An 18,209-nucleotide genomic window follows, 5' to 3' on the forward strand; every position below is an offset into this window, starting at 1 on the left:
AGGTGACTTAATCCACATAGGGTATTCAGACAGGCAGTGGAAAGTAAAACAATTTAGGAAGTATAGAGTGACTTAGGTCTGAAGGAACCTCAGGAGGTCATCTGGTCCAACGCCTCACTCAAAGCCAGGCAACGGGGCCACAGGGGAGTCCTAAGCAGACAATTGCTTGACTAAGCCTGTGCTAGGTATAAAGCCTGATGGCCGATATGCACCTTGCAATACTTTGGATCAAAATCTGTTCTTCAGTTCTGGCATGAAATAATGGGAAGACCAGGGCTGTAGATGGGAGTAGAATTTGATCTTTTGTGTCTTAATTTCCTCTCTTCCCAATTCCCAACAGCACTGGGTTAAATAGGCAAATTCAATAACTTTCCTTGGATTATTTTCCCAAGAGTAGTTACTAATATGGGAAACTTTAAATTTGGGTTGCCTGGCTATGACACAGTCTAGGTTTACTTTTGGAATCCCTAAGCCATCCTAAAAACAAGTGAAGATAAGAGGAGCGGTAGATTCTCTATCCTGGAAAGTCAGACCCACAATGTGTCTTGAGTTGGGCACCCCATAACTTGAAGTCAGTTGAATGAATGCATCACTTTTAATAGATATTAGTTTTATTTTGTTTGCCAGGGAGGAGGTACAAGGTGGGCAACAACTGGTATTTCTGCTTTCCCACTGAAATACCTGCACCTTGTTTTGTCTCTCAGGGTAAGAATGTATTTTACCTTTCTGGTCTGTTCAGTCTGGGGTGAATTGCCTAGGATTTCTAACAAAGCATGAAAGTTATAATGATGGTTTTGTTTTATGGTCTTCACTCAGGTGGGAAGTGGAACAATACAAGGAATTCACTTCCTCTAAACCCTCAGGGAACCAATAGTTAGAGACAACATAAGCTGTATTTGTAGGAAACCCAATGAAAGGCTGTCTCTTACTCAGTCGCTGGCTATATCCAGTATCCTTTTGCTCTTAAGATAACTCCTCATTGTTTTCTTTGCATATGTAATTTTTTAAAGTGACATTTTTAAATTTGAAAAAATCCAAATAAGGTCTAAAATGAAAGTATCTGTTAATTTTTCTTTTAATGTCTGTGACTTTGATCAGGACTTTGTTGCATTCTCCAGCCATGTTGAAAGCAGTAAGAACTGCTTGAAAAAAATGTCCAAAGAAGAGGGATAGCAGTAATTTAAAGATGCAGGAAATCATCTTAGATATTCACAGATTCTAAGTGCTGGGAGGTATTAATACAACTGTATAGATGCTAAATCTATTTAATTCAATCATTAAGTTGTCACTTAACATCTTCTGTTGCACTTTCATTAATTGCCTTATTTATTACTACTATTAGTTACAGTAGGTTTTTTAGCTCTTTGCACATAACTGTTGCTTAACTTCATAACTTTTGTATATTAACATAATTTTCTCTGTCTTTATAGTAGACACCACACTTGTCATTATTTCCTAAATGATGGTGAAAATGCAAATTCCACCGGATCATAATTCCTTTTCCATTAGTTAAAAAATGAACTAGATGGTAGATGCACTTTTCTTTTAGTCACGTTAAAAATTAGGAAAAAGAGACTGATATTTAAAAACCATGAAGTTACAAGGTTGGTATCATCTGTGTTTAAAGGCAGAGAATCAGTAACATTGTAAAGAAAAAAGTATGAAGCACATCTGGAAAATAATTTCAGCTATGGGCTCTAGAGAACATGCTTCAGACACCAGGAATTTTTGTTTCCTATGTTAGCGTCCTATGCACGTGTCCTGTACCTTATTTTATGAATCCTTACACCATGAATACACAGTTCATGGAGTACACACACACACAATTATAAATATATAGGGTATACAGCTGTACCTACATGAAACGCTATATTTACCTAGTCTTGAGTTCAAAAATTCTAAGATAATCTGGCATAATAATATATAAAAATGAGTTACATCTTTTCCCTTTAACTTGTGCTTTGTGATTATCTGGCATGTTTTTTAGAATTACATTCAAAGTCTTGTTGTTTACGCTCATTCAAGATTGTTGTTATTGTAATGTCAATGTTTTCACTGGCAGTATTCCAGCTAAACATCATCAATCCTTAGCATGGCTTGCTACAGTACAGTAGCTTTAATTCAAGCAGTAAAAGTGGTATTGGCTTTTAGGTGCTGAAAACTATGTTTACTATGTAATTCTTAGCAAACTACACAGTACTGAATTTATTGCACAACACTCCATACCACAATTATCCTGCAGTAAAATAATACGCAAAAGTCTTGTATGATATGTTACTTGCAACATTTGCAGCAGCAGTATACTTAATCACAAACAAGTTGCTTGTAAACCTTGAGCATCTTGACTTGTACCTCTTTTTTTTTTTTTTTCCCCACAGTTCTAGTGTCTCTGCAGGTGTAACTGGAACAATTGTTTGTTTTTCAAAGTTCTTCACTCTCCACCACCTTTTGGGTTGGGGATGAAAACAGCATAAGGCTTTCAGTAGTTGGGAAGGCAGAAAAAATATCAAGTCCTTGACTGGTAAGGTTTGCATATCGGCTGCCACCAGGTCGAAGCTTTATCGGTTGTGGAATTTGATGGTGCCACTGAGCTGAAGCAAGAGAAACAGAATAGGCTGTATAAACCTCTAATTAAGTTAGCAATGAAACAACAGAAGTCAATGCACACAACTGAAAAGTTGCTTCCAACATCCTTGAAGAGAGCATAGCATTGTTGTTGCCTGTTTTAGAGTCTGTTCCTTCAGATATTACCATTTTCATATGTTGACTATTTTTATGGAAGTCTACAGATGGAATTCCATCCCTGTTCTATTCAATGGCAACACTTACATGGCTTTCACAAAGTCAAAAATTTAATCATTTAATCTTTGGAGCCTTCTCCAAAGCTCTTGCAATCAAAACTAAAAACATACCATAGCATGAACAGAGATGAACAAACTGGACTACTCCATCTTCTGTGGGACTTCCTGATATTTTTTTTTTTATGGTATTTAATTTCAAAGTAATAATATAGGGAATTTTTGTTATGAAGTGATTACAATTTTTATTTCCTTCAACTACTTATAAGTAGTAACACATTTCCTAGATTTTTTAAAAGATACTGAAAGAAATGTAATCCAAAGACACATATTCAGTAATTTAAAAGTAACATTGAACATGTTCCCATATGAACAAATGCCATTATAATTTTGTAAGAATATTTAGCTTTTATATAATACTTAATAATTATCATTCTTAAAACACTTCAGAAAGGGGAAATTGATGTTATCTTTTCTGGTATTTTTCCATACAAAACCTCCAGGTCTGCATCCAAACTGGACAAACGTATCTGTCAGCAATTAAAACGAAAGGGTAGAAGTTCAGGCTACAGTAGTCTGAGAATAGCTTAGTGTGGGAGACCTACAATCTACATGTTAAGCATTGATAGGAAATGTCTTTCCATGCTGAATTTTGATCCTGTCTATCTGGAAATATTTGAAAAAGAGCCTCCTTTTTGCTTGCAGCCCCCAATTTGTTTCTATTTGAACAATACACTCCTTATTTTTTCTTTGCACGTGGAATTGCAAATATCAGACCACACCTTCAATCCCCCAACCCCGTCCATTCAAAATAGGACAAAGAAAAATTATTTCTGTCACTCCCTTTGGTGTGTAAGACTTGCAGCGTCTTTAGAAAATGTGGTTGGAATCAGGAAGCATTTCTTACTTTCCATCTTTTTCCTGTTTGTACTTTGAATCCTTCATATGAAACTTAATTTATGTCTTGCAACGTTTAGATACCTAAGGAATTATTTTTAATTTTCTGTGACCTTTTTTGAATCAGACTCTCACCAGCCCTCTCCTGACCATTATATTACTATTGTCTATATCACCACAAGGTGGTGGAAAACAGGGATGCACTGGTGACTTGGGGTTATCCCTGATAATTAAGTGTTGGGTTTTTTACAAAATGAGAAATATAAAGTTGAAAATGTGGGGTTTTTTTCCTTTGAGGGTATGGCTATAATCCAACAGTTTGTGGAATATGATTTCTGTTTTATTATGCTGCTTAAGTGATCAAAGTACTCTCTTGCTCTAGATAAATTGTCTTAACTATTACATCTTGCATAGATACAGAGTAATTAAATGATGTGCTGTAATTTTTGAACTGGGCTGGGGCCTTCTGAGTCCTAGACAAACATGTTAGATGGAAACTAGTCTCCATTAATTAGGCATAGTTTGCATTATACATGGTCCATAGAAGAAGGGGTCTACTTTCTTTTATGCAATTTATTGTTCCATCTCAGGTCAGGGCTGTAGCACAGGCATGAGTCAGAGGGAACAGAGTTAAGGTTCAACTTGAATACATGTTTATTATGTGTCTAGGGCATTTGGAAGGTGGAAAATGGGAGTAGAGAATATTGTGCAAAACTCCTCCTCTGTTTTTTCTCATTACCTGCCTTTAAACTGATGCAGGAGAGCTAATTTGGTCATATAGCTGTATCATTATACCTCCTCCTGGTGGCCACATTAAGCTGTGGCCATGCTGTTACACTAATTTCTGATTCACATCAAAACCAGCAGTTTACGAACTGAGAACTAGGTGGGGGCTGAGACCAGTCAAAGAAAATAAATTCTGATTTGTTTTACTTACTAGCCAATACCTACCATATATGTCAAGTCTAGCAGTACAAGAGACAATACCAGCTTCATTTTTTGCAGACAAGGTATACCAGCCAGCATCTGCTTTCTTGGCAGGTTGAATGAGGAGGCACACATACCCTGTTGCATCTTGATGCATGCTGGGAATACAAGTGTTTTGGAATTAGTATTTCTCAAGAGCATATCAACTTTGAGATTTTACAATATGTACATTAAATATGAAATAGATAAGTCCTAACTTCTATTCTCAAAGAGGTAGCAGTCCAAGACATTTATAGTCAATAGGTTTGCTTTCCGTATGGCCTCAACCAATGATCAGAGTAGCTGAAATCTGTTCGTGCTCCTCTCAGTTGTGCAAAGCCGTGGTGTGATAGTGTGAGCTGAATTGTTGCCCTGTATGTGTTAATATTGGAATTGTTTATTGAATTCCAATGAACTAAACACATGCAAAGCTGCTGCACAGTCATAATGTATTTTTTCTTAGTTCAGAAGCTGGAAGAATAACATAACAAAACACCAGTAACAAACACCATTAGTACAAAGTTGTGATATTTTTCACAACAGTAACTGGAGCCGGTCAAAAACTTTCTTATGGCACCCTTTTCCATGAGAAAATGACTGTGTGGCAAAGTCTTAAAGATTTGTTTAGCCAACACTCTAAAAGAAAGCTGCTTCATTATTCCTTTCTCTTCCTTTGCTCTTCAGTGATCCAAGACTTTCTGGCTGCAGTTTCCAGGGAAAACTATTCAGTAGTATATCAGAGAACTGGGGCTCCTCTGCTCTCTAGGCTGTGGTTGGTCCTTTATATCAACCCAAGTGTTTCCCTCATTATAAAGGAAGGGGTGGGAGATGAGCACATCAGAATACTTGAAGTTGCAGGAAGTTCTAAAATTTGAGATTTTGTTTCCTTATGAACTGGAATGAACCATCAAACCACAAAATTTCAGGTCAAGAGGACATTTTGTGCTTCTGACAGCTCTAATAAAAAAGGGAACATTCACCCTTTGCTCCCTGCACTACATAATTTACCTTACACTGGGGGTGCACTACTATAGAAGTTCATGCATGTCCATATCATGATAGAAAAAAGGTCTCTTGGCTTCAGGCAGGAAGATAATAGAGAGGCAAGTTAGGGACAAACAAGGACAATGCTGCCCATTGCTCACATGGATCTATGCAGAACCCCTTGAAGCCTTTGGGACAGGCAGTCTGGTCATGACTGGCTGAAATAGCAGTGGTGTTACAAGCCTGATATTAGCTCCTGGCATTCTGAGGTGTGGCAGGTTTCCCTTAGTCATTCCTCTGCTGAGCTGAAGCAAAAACTTATTTTCTAAGCTTCTGTGAAACAACTGGAAATGAGGCATTTTACGACAGCTGTTATTAACTACAGTAGTTGCATGTGTATAACCATAATTCCTGTGAAAGTACCAGTACTTGAAATAAATCCTTGAATAATCTGCCTTAGAGGCAGAGGAATAAAGACTACAAGCTATAGAAGATTAGAGTCAGGTGGGCTTTTTGGAGAGGGGCAGCAGTCTGAGTGGGGACAGAGAGACCACTGAAAGATTTTTTTCAAGCTTTCCCTCGTGATAGGTATGCTGCTGCAGAGCCACTTTTCTTTACAGATAGCCTGCAGGGTATGTGTGTAAAAATGTAGTACTTCTTGAAGTTGATCTCAGAGATCCAATGACTGCATCAAATCATTAGTTGGAGCCAAGTGAAATAAAATATTAAAAATCAGATTTATGCTGAAGTAGAAATCTTTAAAAAATAAATGAAAGCAATTAATTTCTCATTAATTACAGCCAGGCACATTGTTTTATCAGCTTTTCTTTTGCAAAACCTAAAAAACAGTGGTGCATTTGAATGCAAGAGCTGAACCCAAACGTTGTATTTTGTAAGCATGGATCAAAGTCTTTGCCTATGTTTGTGACCAAACTTTGTTATCAGCCTCTGTATCTGATATGCTAAGCTCTCTACTATCCCGTGCTCTGGGGCATTCAAAACCATGTTCCTAACTGTTCTGAGTTTGAATTCATGCATAGTTAGAACTAAAGTGGGGAAAAATAGTTTAGAGAGAGCATAAGGTGCTAAAATGAATTAAAATAGTGTATCATAGTATCTTTGATAAGAAGATGCATATGCTGTATCAGGCCTATGGCCTGAAAGGTCTGTCACCACTCTCTGAAGCAGTGGCGTATCATGCTCCATGCCTTTATTCCGAAGCAAGGAAATAGCTATTGTTCACCTCACAGTGAAGCCATCTTTTCAAAACTTTATGTGGGTGAAAGAAATTGTTTTAAGAAGAACACCACCTGTACTTATCACACAGGTTTTCATGTAGACAATTGGTCCAGCCACAAGAAACTCCAAGCATGGGTATGATGGCACAATACCTCATCCTCTCTCTGTTTGATGGGATGGTCTCATTATCCTTCTTCCAGTAAAATATGGGGGGTGGCATTCCCACAACTCTGCACTCTAATCTGACCGGGTACCCTTCAGGAACACCACAGTTCTGAAGCTTCTCCAAAAACATGGGGGCTTTTTTGACTTCCTTTGCTGGAAAAAGAAAAAGAATTATTGAACAACAGGTATGTTATTCTTTGTTTTGCTTTGAAGAGTATGAAAGAACATGATGAAAATTTATTCTTGTGATATCAAAATAGATTGTGACCTTTTAATAGGGTATTGGAAGGAAAGTGACATGCCATGACATAGTCTTTGTAAGGGAACATAAAGAAAATAATAGGGAGAGCTGATGTTCATAAAAGAATGTATGCATATCTAATGGGTCTAAACGAACTACCATTGCAGGAAATTAATGGCAGATCTGTGAATTTCAATATCTCACATCTTGTAAGGCTTTATTAAAAAACAGTATTCAGATTTGCATTTTTATATTTCAAAACATTTTTAAACTACTAAAACTGGGACTGAAATCTAGGAGACCTCAACATATGTTATGAATTCTAACCCTAAGCATTTTCTTTGGAGAAAATTAAGAATGTCATTTTGCCAAGACAAAAGAGGTAAAGTGATGATGAGACAAAATTCTTACAGCCCTCTGTTAATAACAGGAGTGCACCTATTGACTGAGTGCCAGGCCTCATTAGATGAGTTTTATAGCTGTTGAACTCTCCTACTATCAGTGGATTAACTATTTATTTATGCTTGTCTGTAGGGAAACCAAGTAAGGTAAGTTTGAAGAAGCACGTACAAATAACTTCATCATTGTGACTAGTTTTTCAATGATTCTTACCTACAACGGTGAGCTCCAGACTAAATGAATTTTGTCCTGTTTTATTAGTGGCAAGGCAAGTATAAGTCCCAGCGTCATTTTGTGAGAGAGGATCAATAAGCAGAGAGTGAACTCCAGTCTCTCTGACCAGCATCTTGTGGGTGCCATCTGGTAGCACAGGTTTGCCATTTAGAAGCCACGTCAGGTCTGGAGTTGGTAACCCACTCACCTAACAGACAGTAAAACAGCTAGAGACAAATGTCCGACTGACAAATAGATTTTAGTAAATTCATATGCCTTTTTTCAGATACCATCTGAATGATGTCAGAATCCAGAATAGAAAGATTTTTTCTTTATTTCTCAACTTCTGTTTTTTCTGCTGATTAGTTCCAAAAGGGAGAAAAACAGAAAACAAACAAGCAACATAATCCCAAGAGAAACAAATATATGAGATGCCTACATTTTTCTTAGTCAGAAAGGAAGAAACTTGGTTATATATCAGATTCACAAAAGACTCCTAGTAATCTGCTAGTTTTCTGGTTTTTTTAGTGCTCAGTATAAATCAAAACCATGGTTCTAAACCACTACAGAGTATAATAGAGATGAAAAAGAGTTCTATACAAATGATTCTATATTTTGTAAAATTTGATGAAGAATGTTATAGTTCTTTGTAGCTGTTAAACTTACATGCTTTAGAACACTATAGATTAAGTATTTTTTAGAAAGATTAGTAGACTGTATTATAGTCTTAAAGATCTTTCCAATAAATAGAAGTACTTTCTCATGTCTAAAATATTGCTTTCCAAACAATATTCTACAAACCAGAGAAAGAGGGAAGTGGAACTTGCCTGAACGAGGACTGCTGTCTTCCAGGTTTGTGCAATACCAGACATGCTTTAGGGCTTCACAAGCTCTGCCAGGATAGCAGAGCTAAGAATAACCAAATTCTTTGGCATGCTCCCTAGTAAACTTTGCATCGTAAATTGAGTAGTAATGAATCTCATTCATTTCAGGGCATTAACTTCTGCTTCAGAGCTTCTACCCTCTTCAGGGTAGGAGATATTCTGGAGCATGGAAGAGGTCCGTGTCAGCACTACCACCATTGCTGTGCTACTGGGACATAGAGGGACTACCAAAATATGTTGAAGCAGATGAGTTTCTTAAAGCTGTTCAGTAACAGGATGTTCACTGTGTGTACTCTAACCTCTGACAACTCTCTCATGTGGGGATTTGAATCTGTAAATGGGGATGCTCTGCATCTGTGCGTGCTGGGGAAGCATAAAATGAACTGGGCTCTGTTCCCTCTTTTCAGGGAGTATTAATCTTCACTAATTCAGTCTAATACAATGGGAACATTTGTTTGAACAGAATACAACATGCTGAATCCTCTCTTTCTCATGGTTTTGTGCTATTCTGGATTATGTTCAAGAATCTGATAATGGAGCAGAAGGACCTGTCATTCCCAGATGAACTTCTGGAGTTAGGACTGGTAAAGGACACGGTGAACATACCTAGTAATTTGAACAACCTTTTAAGTGAGCCTTCTACTTATATGTTCTTCATTCCATATAGCATGTGTTGAAAAGAAATCCCCTGAATCAGCTCAGAGACAATGGCAATAAGAAATAGTTTTAAAAAATGAAACATTAAAACTTCAACAGAAAGTGTTCATGCGTGCACCAAGACACCTAGCAATACGCATACAGAGGTAGGGAAAGTAAGAATGAACAGAGGAAGCAGTTAATACCTTACAATCCAACCTACAAAGTCGCCCTTCATGTGCTACCATGTCACCTGGAGCCTGTAGAAAGTATGGCCTGAAAAAACGTTCTTGAACTGCCTCTTTGTCTCCTTCTGGCACCCGGGGTCGTGTTCTGCAACACAAAAATCGCATGTTTATGTTAGGAAGTCAAGTTTTTTTTCCCTAATGCTTTAAAAAAGGACGAAATTGTGGAAAAGGATGAACAGATAGCTTGAGTTAAATAAAAGGGCAGAAAGAAATGGACTGATTGTAATTTAGTACTTGCCTATTTTCCATTTAGAAAGATTATCAAATTAACTATGTCATGTAATATTGTTGGATTTCCAAGCTGTCCTTCACTTCTTTTTGCTTTTTTGGCTGAATTTCATCTTGCTAATCCATCCCTTGCCTTTAACTCCACTGCAACAGGTAAATGCAACAATACTTTAAACTTAAACTTCACTGTATTTAAGATGACCTTCAAAAATACTACATTCTAGAAGTGACCTGTTGGGAGGGAACTGCTGCTGTTATTTCCATTTTATGGTTGAGAACTGAAGTACAGAGTGCATTGAAGTACAGTAGCTAGTTATTTTGAATGCCTTCAGTAAAAAACATAAAGAGGGTCTGAAGGACTTGTCTTTCCTTTTACCTGTGAGGCTGAATTGTTGATATTCGGCCCCGAACAGGGATACCCTGAACCATCAGGTGGCCTGAACAACTGATTCTCCCCTGCAAATCACAATGGAAACAGAATTAATAGTTGGTTAATAACTCATTTCAAAGTATAAATATTTAACATTTACAATGTGTTAGGATTTATTTTTATAAAGTAACTGAACTATAGTGTAAATATTACTTTTTCAAAGCAAATGCTATTAGCATGCGGTGGAGTGCAGTTGAGGCAGGGGTTTCTTTGTGTGTCTAGAGCAGTGTGTTTCTCACTCTTCCAGGCTGTGGCAATGCATTTAGCAGCAGTGCTGTGTAAACCAGCTTAAGCAGCGTCTGTCCCTGCTTGTTCCTGCCTGCTACTGTGTCTCCACAGGTACTGTCTGCTAGTAACTTTGTACTAGCATAGTCGTTCATGCAGCCACACAGAAACTGAAAAGTAGTTGGGCTGAAATATAATTCAGAAGAAAGGGAAAATTTAAACTGGAAAAAGTTGCCTGATCTGCTTGGGTGTACTGCTAAATAAACAGCTATGCTAGCACATAGGGTGAAGGAGAATGGTATTAGGGGATGAGGCTATTTGCAGATCCACATCTTCACATCCTAGATAAAGAGTAATTGTGTTTGGTAACACTTCCAAATTTGATGTAACTTTTTGTTTCCCCTTGCTGTATTCCTTCTGCCTGAAATATCATGTCTGTCTTGTCACCACACCTCAAAAGGTATCTATCAGCAACAGTGGGGGGGTCAGAAAATAGGGCAGGAGTTATTAATGTGAAAAAAGGTCCGTAATGATGGTGACTGGGATGTGTAAGAATAGGGGAGTCGTTTCATCATTCTTCATTACATGGTTTCCTCTCCTCTCCTCTGAAGCATCTGATTTTTTATATAGTCACCACTCGATGTCAGACTAGGTGGCCCAATCTGTGCTCTTATTAACATATATTACAAAAAGGTGAAAAAAGCATTTTTGTAGAGGAAAATAAAACACCTTACTTGTGGGTTTGCAGCCATAATCGTATAGTTGCCATCATCATCATTAGTAGAATCTTCAATATGTAAAGAACATGTTCCATCTTCTTCTCTGTTCATTTTGAAATGTGTGTTTTTCTTTGAAATCTGCTTGCCATCCTTGAACCAGTATACCTGTAGTGATCAGACCCCCCCCCCCAGTGACTTAACACTTGCTCTGTAGTGGAATAGTGACTAGAAAAAAATGCAGATAAGAACGTGACAAAAGTTGACCAATTGCTAGTAAAAATTTTAGAATATTATAAAATTTTCAGATCAGTTACAATGTGAAATAGAATGATTCCAGGTTGAACTCGGAAAGCTGCGTATCTCCTTTACAGAGTTGGGCCTGTCGGGTCCTCTTTTCTTGGCTATAGGCACATTACTGGTTATCTCAGATCTGTTCTCATCTTTCTGAGAAGTTAATCTTTTAGGGGTTTATGAAGTTCTGTTTCTCTTGGTGACAGGTGGTTGTGAGACAGTCCATACAGTACATCAAGGCCTGATACATGCTCAGGAGCAGATACTGATACTTTAGAAAGCAGGGGGGGAAATAATTTGTTTTAGAGCTCTCTCCACAAAGCCATGTTCTTAGGAGTGAGACTTTCCAGAGGGATGTCTAGAAAATAGCGGGTAGTTGATTTTTATTCTTTTACTGCTAACAGAGAGAATGACCTACCTTGGGAACAGGTATTCCAACTATTTTGCAAGTGAATGTAATAGGAGATCCTTCCATTACCCGAAAATGCTTGAGTCTCTTATCAAAGATCGGTGCTATGTATTTGCCTGTAGGAATTTCCTCGTGTTGGACTTCATCGTCTGATTCATCCACCGGGGTACGTTCAAGGCGAAATTCTATTTCGTTCATCAGCCTCTGCTCAAAGCTTGAAATCCTGTACTCCTGCGGAGTGAAAGAGGCACAGTTCTGAACAAGATGAGTCGTATTCTGTGATATTTGCAGTCATTTGCACTTTTAGACTAATTCTAACATAAGTGAAAATAAAAAAGCCTACATAAACTAGAACACATAGAAACAGTCTGAATTTGGTCTGCAGACACAGATTCTCACTGCATCTTAAGTTTTCAGAATGTAACTAATGAAACTGAGTTTTTTCAAAGGCAGCTAAAAAATCAAACACGCAATTCCTCCTCTAAGTCCGTATGAAAAAACTATGCTCTTGCACACTGTTGATCAAAAAAGATCATTAAAATATACCAAATTTTGAGGATTTTGTGTTCAAATATTAGTCAGCAAATTATAGAAATGAATACTGCTATATATATCAATTCAGAATTAAATAAGGAAAACCGTACCTACTAGAAGAGAAAGCTAGGAAGAAAGTGAAATGTTTTCAGAGTAATTTACCTTCAGGTTATAACTTGACCAGATTTCTAGCTGTTTTAACTGAGTAAGCAAAACATACCACATGAAAATCCTTAGAAGATTAAACAGATGATGCAAGAAAACGAGTATATTCCTACATAAATGACCATTTCCAGAGAGTTTGATGTGATTATGAGCCTCCTCCTAATCCCCTGAAGTCAGTTAGAAACCTCTCGTTACTTAGCTGTTTTGCATGAGGATGTCTTGTCTGGACCAAGAGGCATTTGACCAGATGTCTCTTGCTGTGATATGTGAAGCTTCAGACCAACAGCCAGCTTCAGTTTTTGACACCAAACCAATGTTTATCCTGGGCATGATGGAGCACTATAGATACACCTGAATGGACTTTGCTGGTAGCAGATGTTGCCTCGCTACACTAATATAGATAGCTGCAAGAATATCTTGCTTAAGTCATTATAAACTGTATTGTGGGGAAGCTTGTATTACCATATGTAGGCCCATAGCAGTAACCAAAACGGCTTGCTCAGACCTGGATTTATGCAGTTTGTAAATCCAGAGCTTGCATTCCTGCTCCTGTTGAAGGGCACTGACATCTCTGAGAGCAGGCTTATGTTTTATTCTACTTCTGTGGCAAGTTTGGGTCTTCAGAATCTCACTTTAATCTGTCAGATAGTGCTATTACAGTGGGTTTCATTGCTTTGTTACAGGAAGGAAATGATCTGTGGCTTGGAAGAGAAATACTTAAGCAATTCCAAAAGTATAAATAGAATTTTAGAAACTGGTGAATAGTAAATAAGGAGGTAGCCTATCCTTAGATATATTCCATTTGCTGAAAAAGCAAGGTTCAGAAAATGCATCTTGTCTGAAATCTTACAGAAAGTTAAAGAACCAGCAAAGATCCCAAATCACTGGGACTTAGATCCCTGATCATTAAGCCATTCCATCATACTGCTGATTATGCTTATGACCAGTAGTTCCCAAACAGTAAGGAGCAAAGATGGAGAGGCAGCTCAAAATTTTAGCTGACAAAGCCTTCTGATTTCTTCAGGAGACCAAAGAGACAGAAATGGCCAAAGGTTGAGAGGTTACAGGGAGTTCTGAGGAGACAGAGGTCTGTGAGACTTGGGTGTGAGAGGCAGAAAACATGGCAGGCACAAAGTAAAAAAAGTTGGAAGTTGCCATGGTGGAATAAATACCTGATTTTGGTACTGTAATGGTAGATGTTGTCTATCGGTCTCTTCATCTAAAGTTTTGGGGGGGGGGGTTGCTGTAAGGTCAGGTCTAGTAAAGATTAGCTATGGTGGGAAAAGGTAGACAGCTCAAAGCAGGGAGGAAAGGACTTTGATGAATGAACTCTCTTTACTGGAAACTGAGTCCTCCTTCCACTCCTCTTTTCTCCGATGCTGCAGATCTGTTCTTCCACACAGCTTTGGAGCCGTGCCAGTAATTACAAGGTAACAGGAGTGTTCACAGGGAGCTTAGATCGCTGGGTCCCCCCTTCAAGATACCTTCCTTACCTTTAATGCTCTCCCTCCACTCTGACAGGGACACTCTGCTCTCTGATACATTCTTCAAAAGTACCGCTGCGAGTACAGCTTTGCCAAGCAGGAGTTTTTTGAGCCTGAGGTCTGTAGAAGTGTGCCAGCCATGCGCCAAAGGGTGGGAGCCAGCCACTAGGTGGTATCATCCACTCTCTTAGTTGGCTTTGTTTGCTCTGTGGGCTGGCCAACAGCTGGTGATCAGCAGACAGCCTTATAAAGTTTCGTCTCGTTGAGCTTTTTTTTCTTTCACGCAGCATGTCTCAACAAATTGCTTTAATAGATCAAATTCTAATCTCAGTTAAGCCAGTGTAAAACCGAAGATTCTCTGATTTCTGACCAACCAAAGCTATCATTTTTACATTTAGATGGCCAGAGCTGGTTATAGTGTTCCAAGGGAAAGTTAAGCAATCAGTCTTTTACCCTTGATACTGAGAAAAGGCCTATGTGTTTTTAGGAAGGAAGAATCAAGTAAAAATCAGAGAGTGACTACTATGTTCCAAGCAGCAGCCATGTCACCAAAATGTACTGCAGTCACACTTTGTTTCTAGAGTCTCCCAAAAATTAAGGAATTCAAACCTAAATACTTTGTTGCAAGCAATGTACTGAAGAACATATTTAATATATGTGGAGCTTTGTTTCCTTCCACTTCTTTGGGAACTTACAATAGTTTCCTTCATGTTGTTTAGGTAGTTCTTGGCAGCAGAGAGCAAAATCCGTGGCAAAAAAAATTGACCTACTGAGAAAGGATTACCTTGAGTGTCTGAATTTTCCAGTAGGACCTGAAGATAATATACGTAATTCTTCTAAGAGTGAATTTGTTGTCAGGGATTTCACATGCTGTGTCCTTTGGAAATGTGGAGGCTAATTAAGGATTAATTAAGGTAGGGGTAATCTCTTTCCCTCCTTCCCTTTCCATCATCTAATGATTTGTTACAGGAATAAAGGTCAGGGCAATGTAGCAAGTATGGTACAGAGAATCTCATTTCTGCCTGTTTAAACATGTTGCTGTTTCTTGTGTAATGAACCTCTCAAAAATTATGTAATTATTTCTGGATATTGGTTATATGACAGCATAGTTATAAAGCTAAATGCATTGTTTTGCATACATGTTTCTCATTTATCATATTTGAGCACTTCTGAGCACTGTTATTCCCTTTGTAAAGATAAGCTATTTTTCAAGTGTTATATATGTTTAGAGGGCAACAGAGCTGCTGGACAGAGTAGGTGAAGTGACTCACAAATTGGTTATCTCAGAAGCTAGACACAGTAAGTCTGCGAAGAATTTTTGCTTGGAGAAGGCAAATCTGAACTCCAGTTAGAGTAGAATGAGTGGGGATGAAAAGTGTTAAAACTTCTCAGAGTCAGATAGCAATCTGAAAGCAGTAGTCTAGAAGACTAGAAATTGGAAGAGGGCTTTTGCAAGAGCCAACACCTTTTAGTTTTAAAGCGCAACATAATAAAGAACAAAGGAATAAAAATTAAGGGGGCCTGCATCTGCTTCGCATACAAAACCGTTCAATCTGTGTAATCTGGAGGTCAGCAGACCAGTTATTTACTGCCCTGTGAACCTTACCAGCACTTAACATCATTCTTTTATGGCAGTACATAAATCTGCCACTGGACTATCTTAGTTGTATACAGTCTTCAACTTTATTGAGCTATAGGCATGTTTCATTAGACCTACAAAGCATGAATGTGATTACTTTTTTCAGAATGATGTAGCTAATTTCTAGATCAAATTTTTCTTTACTTCAGTTTTCTGGTGACTGTGTCAAAAGCAGGTTTTGGAAATGAAAATTGCTAATGACAAGAATAATGTTTCAAATTAAAAAGGCAGTATTGTACTTTTAATACATCGTTAACTGTATAGTTGAAGACTGGGGAATCATTGCTTGGTCCCTGGAGTGAGTTTTTCATCATATGGTGTTCTCTAGCAGAGGGAATTAATGGGGCTAGGAAGGCATTACCATTATACTTTCAAGGCATCATGTTAATGAGTAAGGTGTTGACTCCAGAACAAAATGCTACAGAGTGGAGTTAAAAGGCGATGAAATACTGCAAGCTAATGGAGAGTCCAGTATTGTTTATAGATAGTTGAGTTTAGTCAGCATTCATACTGATTTTTTTTTTCAGCTTCATTGCGGTCCAAAAGAAGTCATGGTATGTAATAAGAAATTAATAGTGTAGCGTTGCCGTAGCCATGATGGCTTACAGATGGAAACCAATAGGTAGAGACAATTAACGCCTTTTATTTCCTCTACTCCAAAGGTACAGGTTTGTCTTAAGTTGTCCAACCAACTAACATAAATTAAACTTAAAGGAATTATTTTCCAAACTGTAATTAACCTCATGTTTCTTGCGTCTGTTTTAGCTCTGAAAAAGTTTTCTGTGAACACAGTGTATCAATTTTTTCCTGACTGACGTGCTGAAGATACTAACTTCTTACAAACTTTACTTCATTAAGAAATATGGACATTTCTTCCTTTTCATGACTGCTTGCAGAAGAAAATATGATAGAGGAAGGGATGCATCTCATGGGCCATTTTGAAGTTAATCGTGGACAGGTTTTCTCTCACATTTCTTGAGTGTATGTGGCTCTGGATATATGTGCCTACACAGAAAAAGGTTTAAAATAAAACCAGCAGTTTGTCAGAACAAACGCATATTGCTCTACTATCAACACTGGGCTGTCATTACTGGCAGCTGCTTCTCTGCCCATGGAAGGCACGAGTCATTGTGTTTCCATGCAAACACAACAGTCTTTGGCTAAGAACTGTGCAGGCTGACTGCATGTGTTTGGACTGGTCATTTTAAGGAGTTATATTCAAAAATATATTTTAAATTAGAAAATAACAAAGTTAAGGTTATCACAGCCCCAAAGTTTTGCCTGTGTGTTGTGTTCATACTTCAGTCTTTGTCTTTCTAAATGTGTCGTTCAGTGTGCGTATATATGCTTATATAAATTTACACACCAAATTTTAACACCAACATACATAGACTGAAGTTATTACACTAAACTTCTTATAAAGAACAGGAATCTCTGAAATAAGTGGAAATACACAGTTGTATAGAGAATAAATATAATCTTGGAGTTTTTTTGCTTGTTTGGAAAATTTTCTTCTAGGATTAGGAAGAACAGAAAATCGTTGTTAATATGGCTTTCTGAAGAACTGTTTTTACCACATAAGCCATAAAACTATTTCTGAATGTGATTACATAAGTGGAGTAGGGCAAAGTGTTTGTGGTTGTGGTTCAGACAAGTATTTCGTAAAGTGTCACACAAAGAACAAGTCAACGTGATCACTGGGCGCAGTGTTAAAACTAGGCTGCAGTTCAGCATACTGAGGAGACTAGGGGAAAGAATACAAAGGTTCAAGCTCTGGTTTGGGGTCAAAAATGTAGGGTTTCAGCTGCTTTTTGGCAACTTTTCTGGAACATGAAGTTTTTACAGACAGGAATTCACACACTTGTTTAATATAGTAGCCAGATATTTAAAACTGTGCTATCTCCCAGCTAGAAAACTGTAAAATTCAAGCTCCTATCTAGAATTGTAAATGTTCTGTACAAATTAGAATATATATGACACATATATATATATATAGTAATTGTATGTAATTATCTGTATCTGTATATGCTGAGTAGACTGCAACTTTTGAAACCTGGATATTTCACAAACATGCATTAGCAAAAGAGGAGTAGGCAGTGGTTGTTGCATTAATATTGTCAGGGTATAGCTAGAAGGGTAAAAGACTTAAAACTGGCCAGACCAAAGCGAGGAAATGTGCTGGTGAATATGTGTCTTAAGCAGTTCTGTACCATTTTTCTCTAGTCATTAGTAGCACCCTGTGAGCGAGCTGCGCGATGTTATTGCCACAGAGACATGTAGTGTATTCAGTATATGGTTTGACAATGTAGCTGAACCAGTTTAGTTGCCAGCTTGTGCTAACAGCAGCATTCCCCCACTTCCCTCCCTGCTCATACTTATATGTTCCCACACATCCCTCCTGCCATCACTGGCGGT

At 37.9% G+C, this 18,209-nt stretch overlaps 1 protein-coding gene across 1 annotated transcript in view; it reads right to left on the bottom strand.

The window, feature by feature from the left end:
- Window positions 1-1,987: 1,987 nt before the first annotated feature.
- MYPN (myopalladin) overlaps window positions 1,988-18,209 on the bottom strand; it is a 48,872-nt gene continuing 32,650 nt past the window's right edge. The window contains exons 13-20 of the mRNA XM_010579977.1: window positions 11,982-12,203; window positions 11,288-11,437; window positions 10,275-10,354; window positions 9,629-9,755; window positions 7,903-8,110; window positions 7,037-7,202; window positions 4,647-4,780; window positions 1,988-2,591 (exon numbers count right to left, since the gene is read on the bottom strand). Coding sequence (XP_010578279.1) covers window positions 2,422-2,591; window positions 4,647-4,780; window positions 7,037-7,202; window positions 7,903-8,110; window positions 9,629-9,755; window positions 10,275-10,354; window positions 11,288-11,437; window positions 11,982-12,203 — 1,257 coding nt within the window. The 3' untranslated portion in view covers window positions 1,988-2,421. The remainder of the gene's footprint in view (window positions 2,592-4,646; window positions 4,781-7,036; window positions 7,203-7,902; window positions 8,111-9,628; window positions 9,756-10,274; window positions 10,355-11,287; window positions 11,438-11,981; window positions 12,204-18,209) is intronic.

Source organism: Haliaeetus leucocephalus, unplaced genomic scaffold (assembly GCF_000737465.1).
Source record: "Haliaeetus leucocephalus isolate CR32 unplaced genomic scaffold, Haliaeetus_leucocephalus-4.0 Scaffold687, whole genome shotgun sequence".
NCBI classification, from domain to species: domain Eukaryota; kingdom Metazoa; phylum Chordata; class Aves; order Accipitriformes; family Accipitridae; genus Haliaeetus; species Haliaeetus leucocephalus.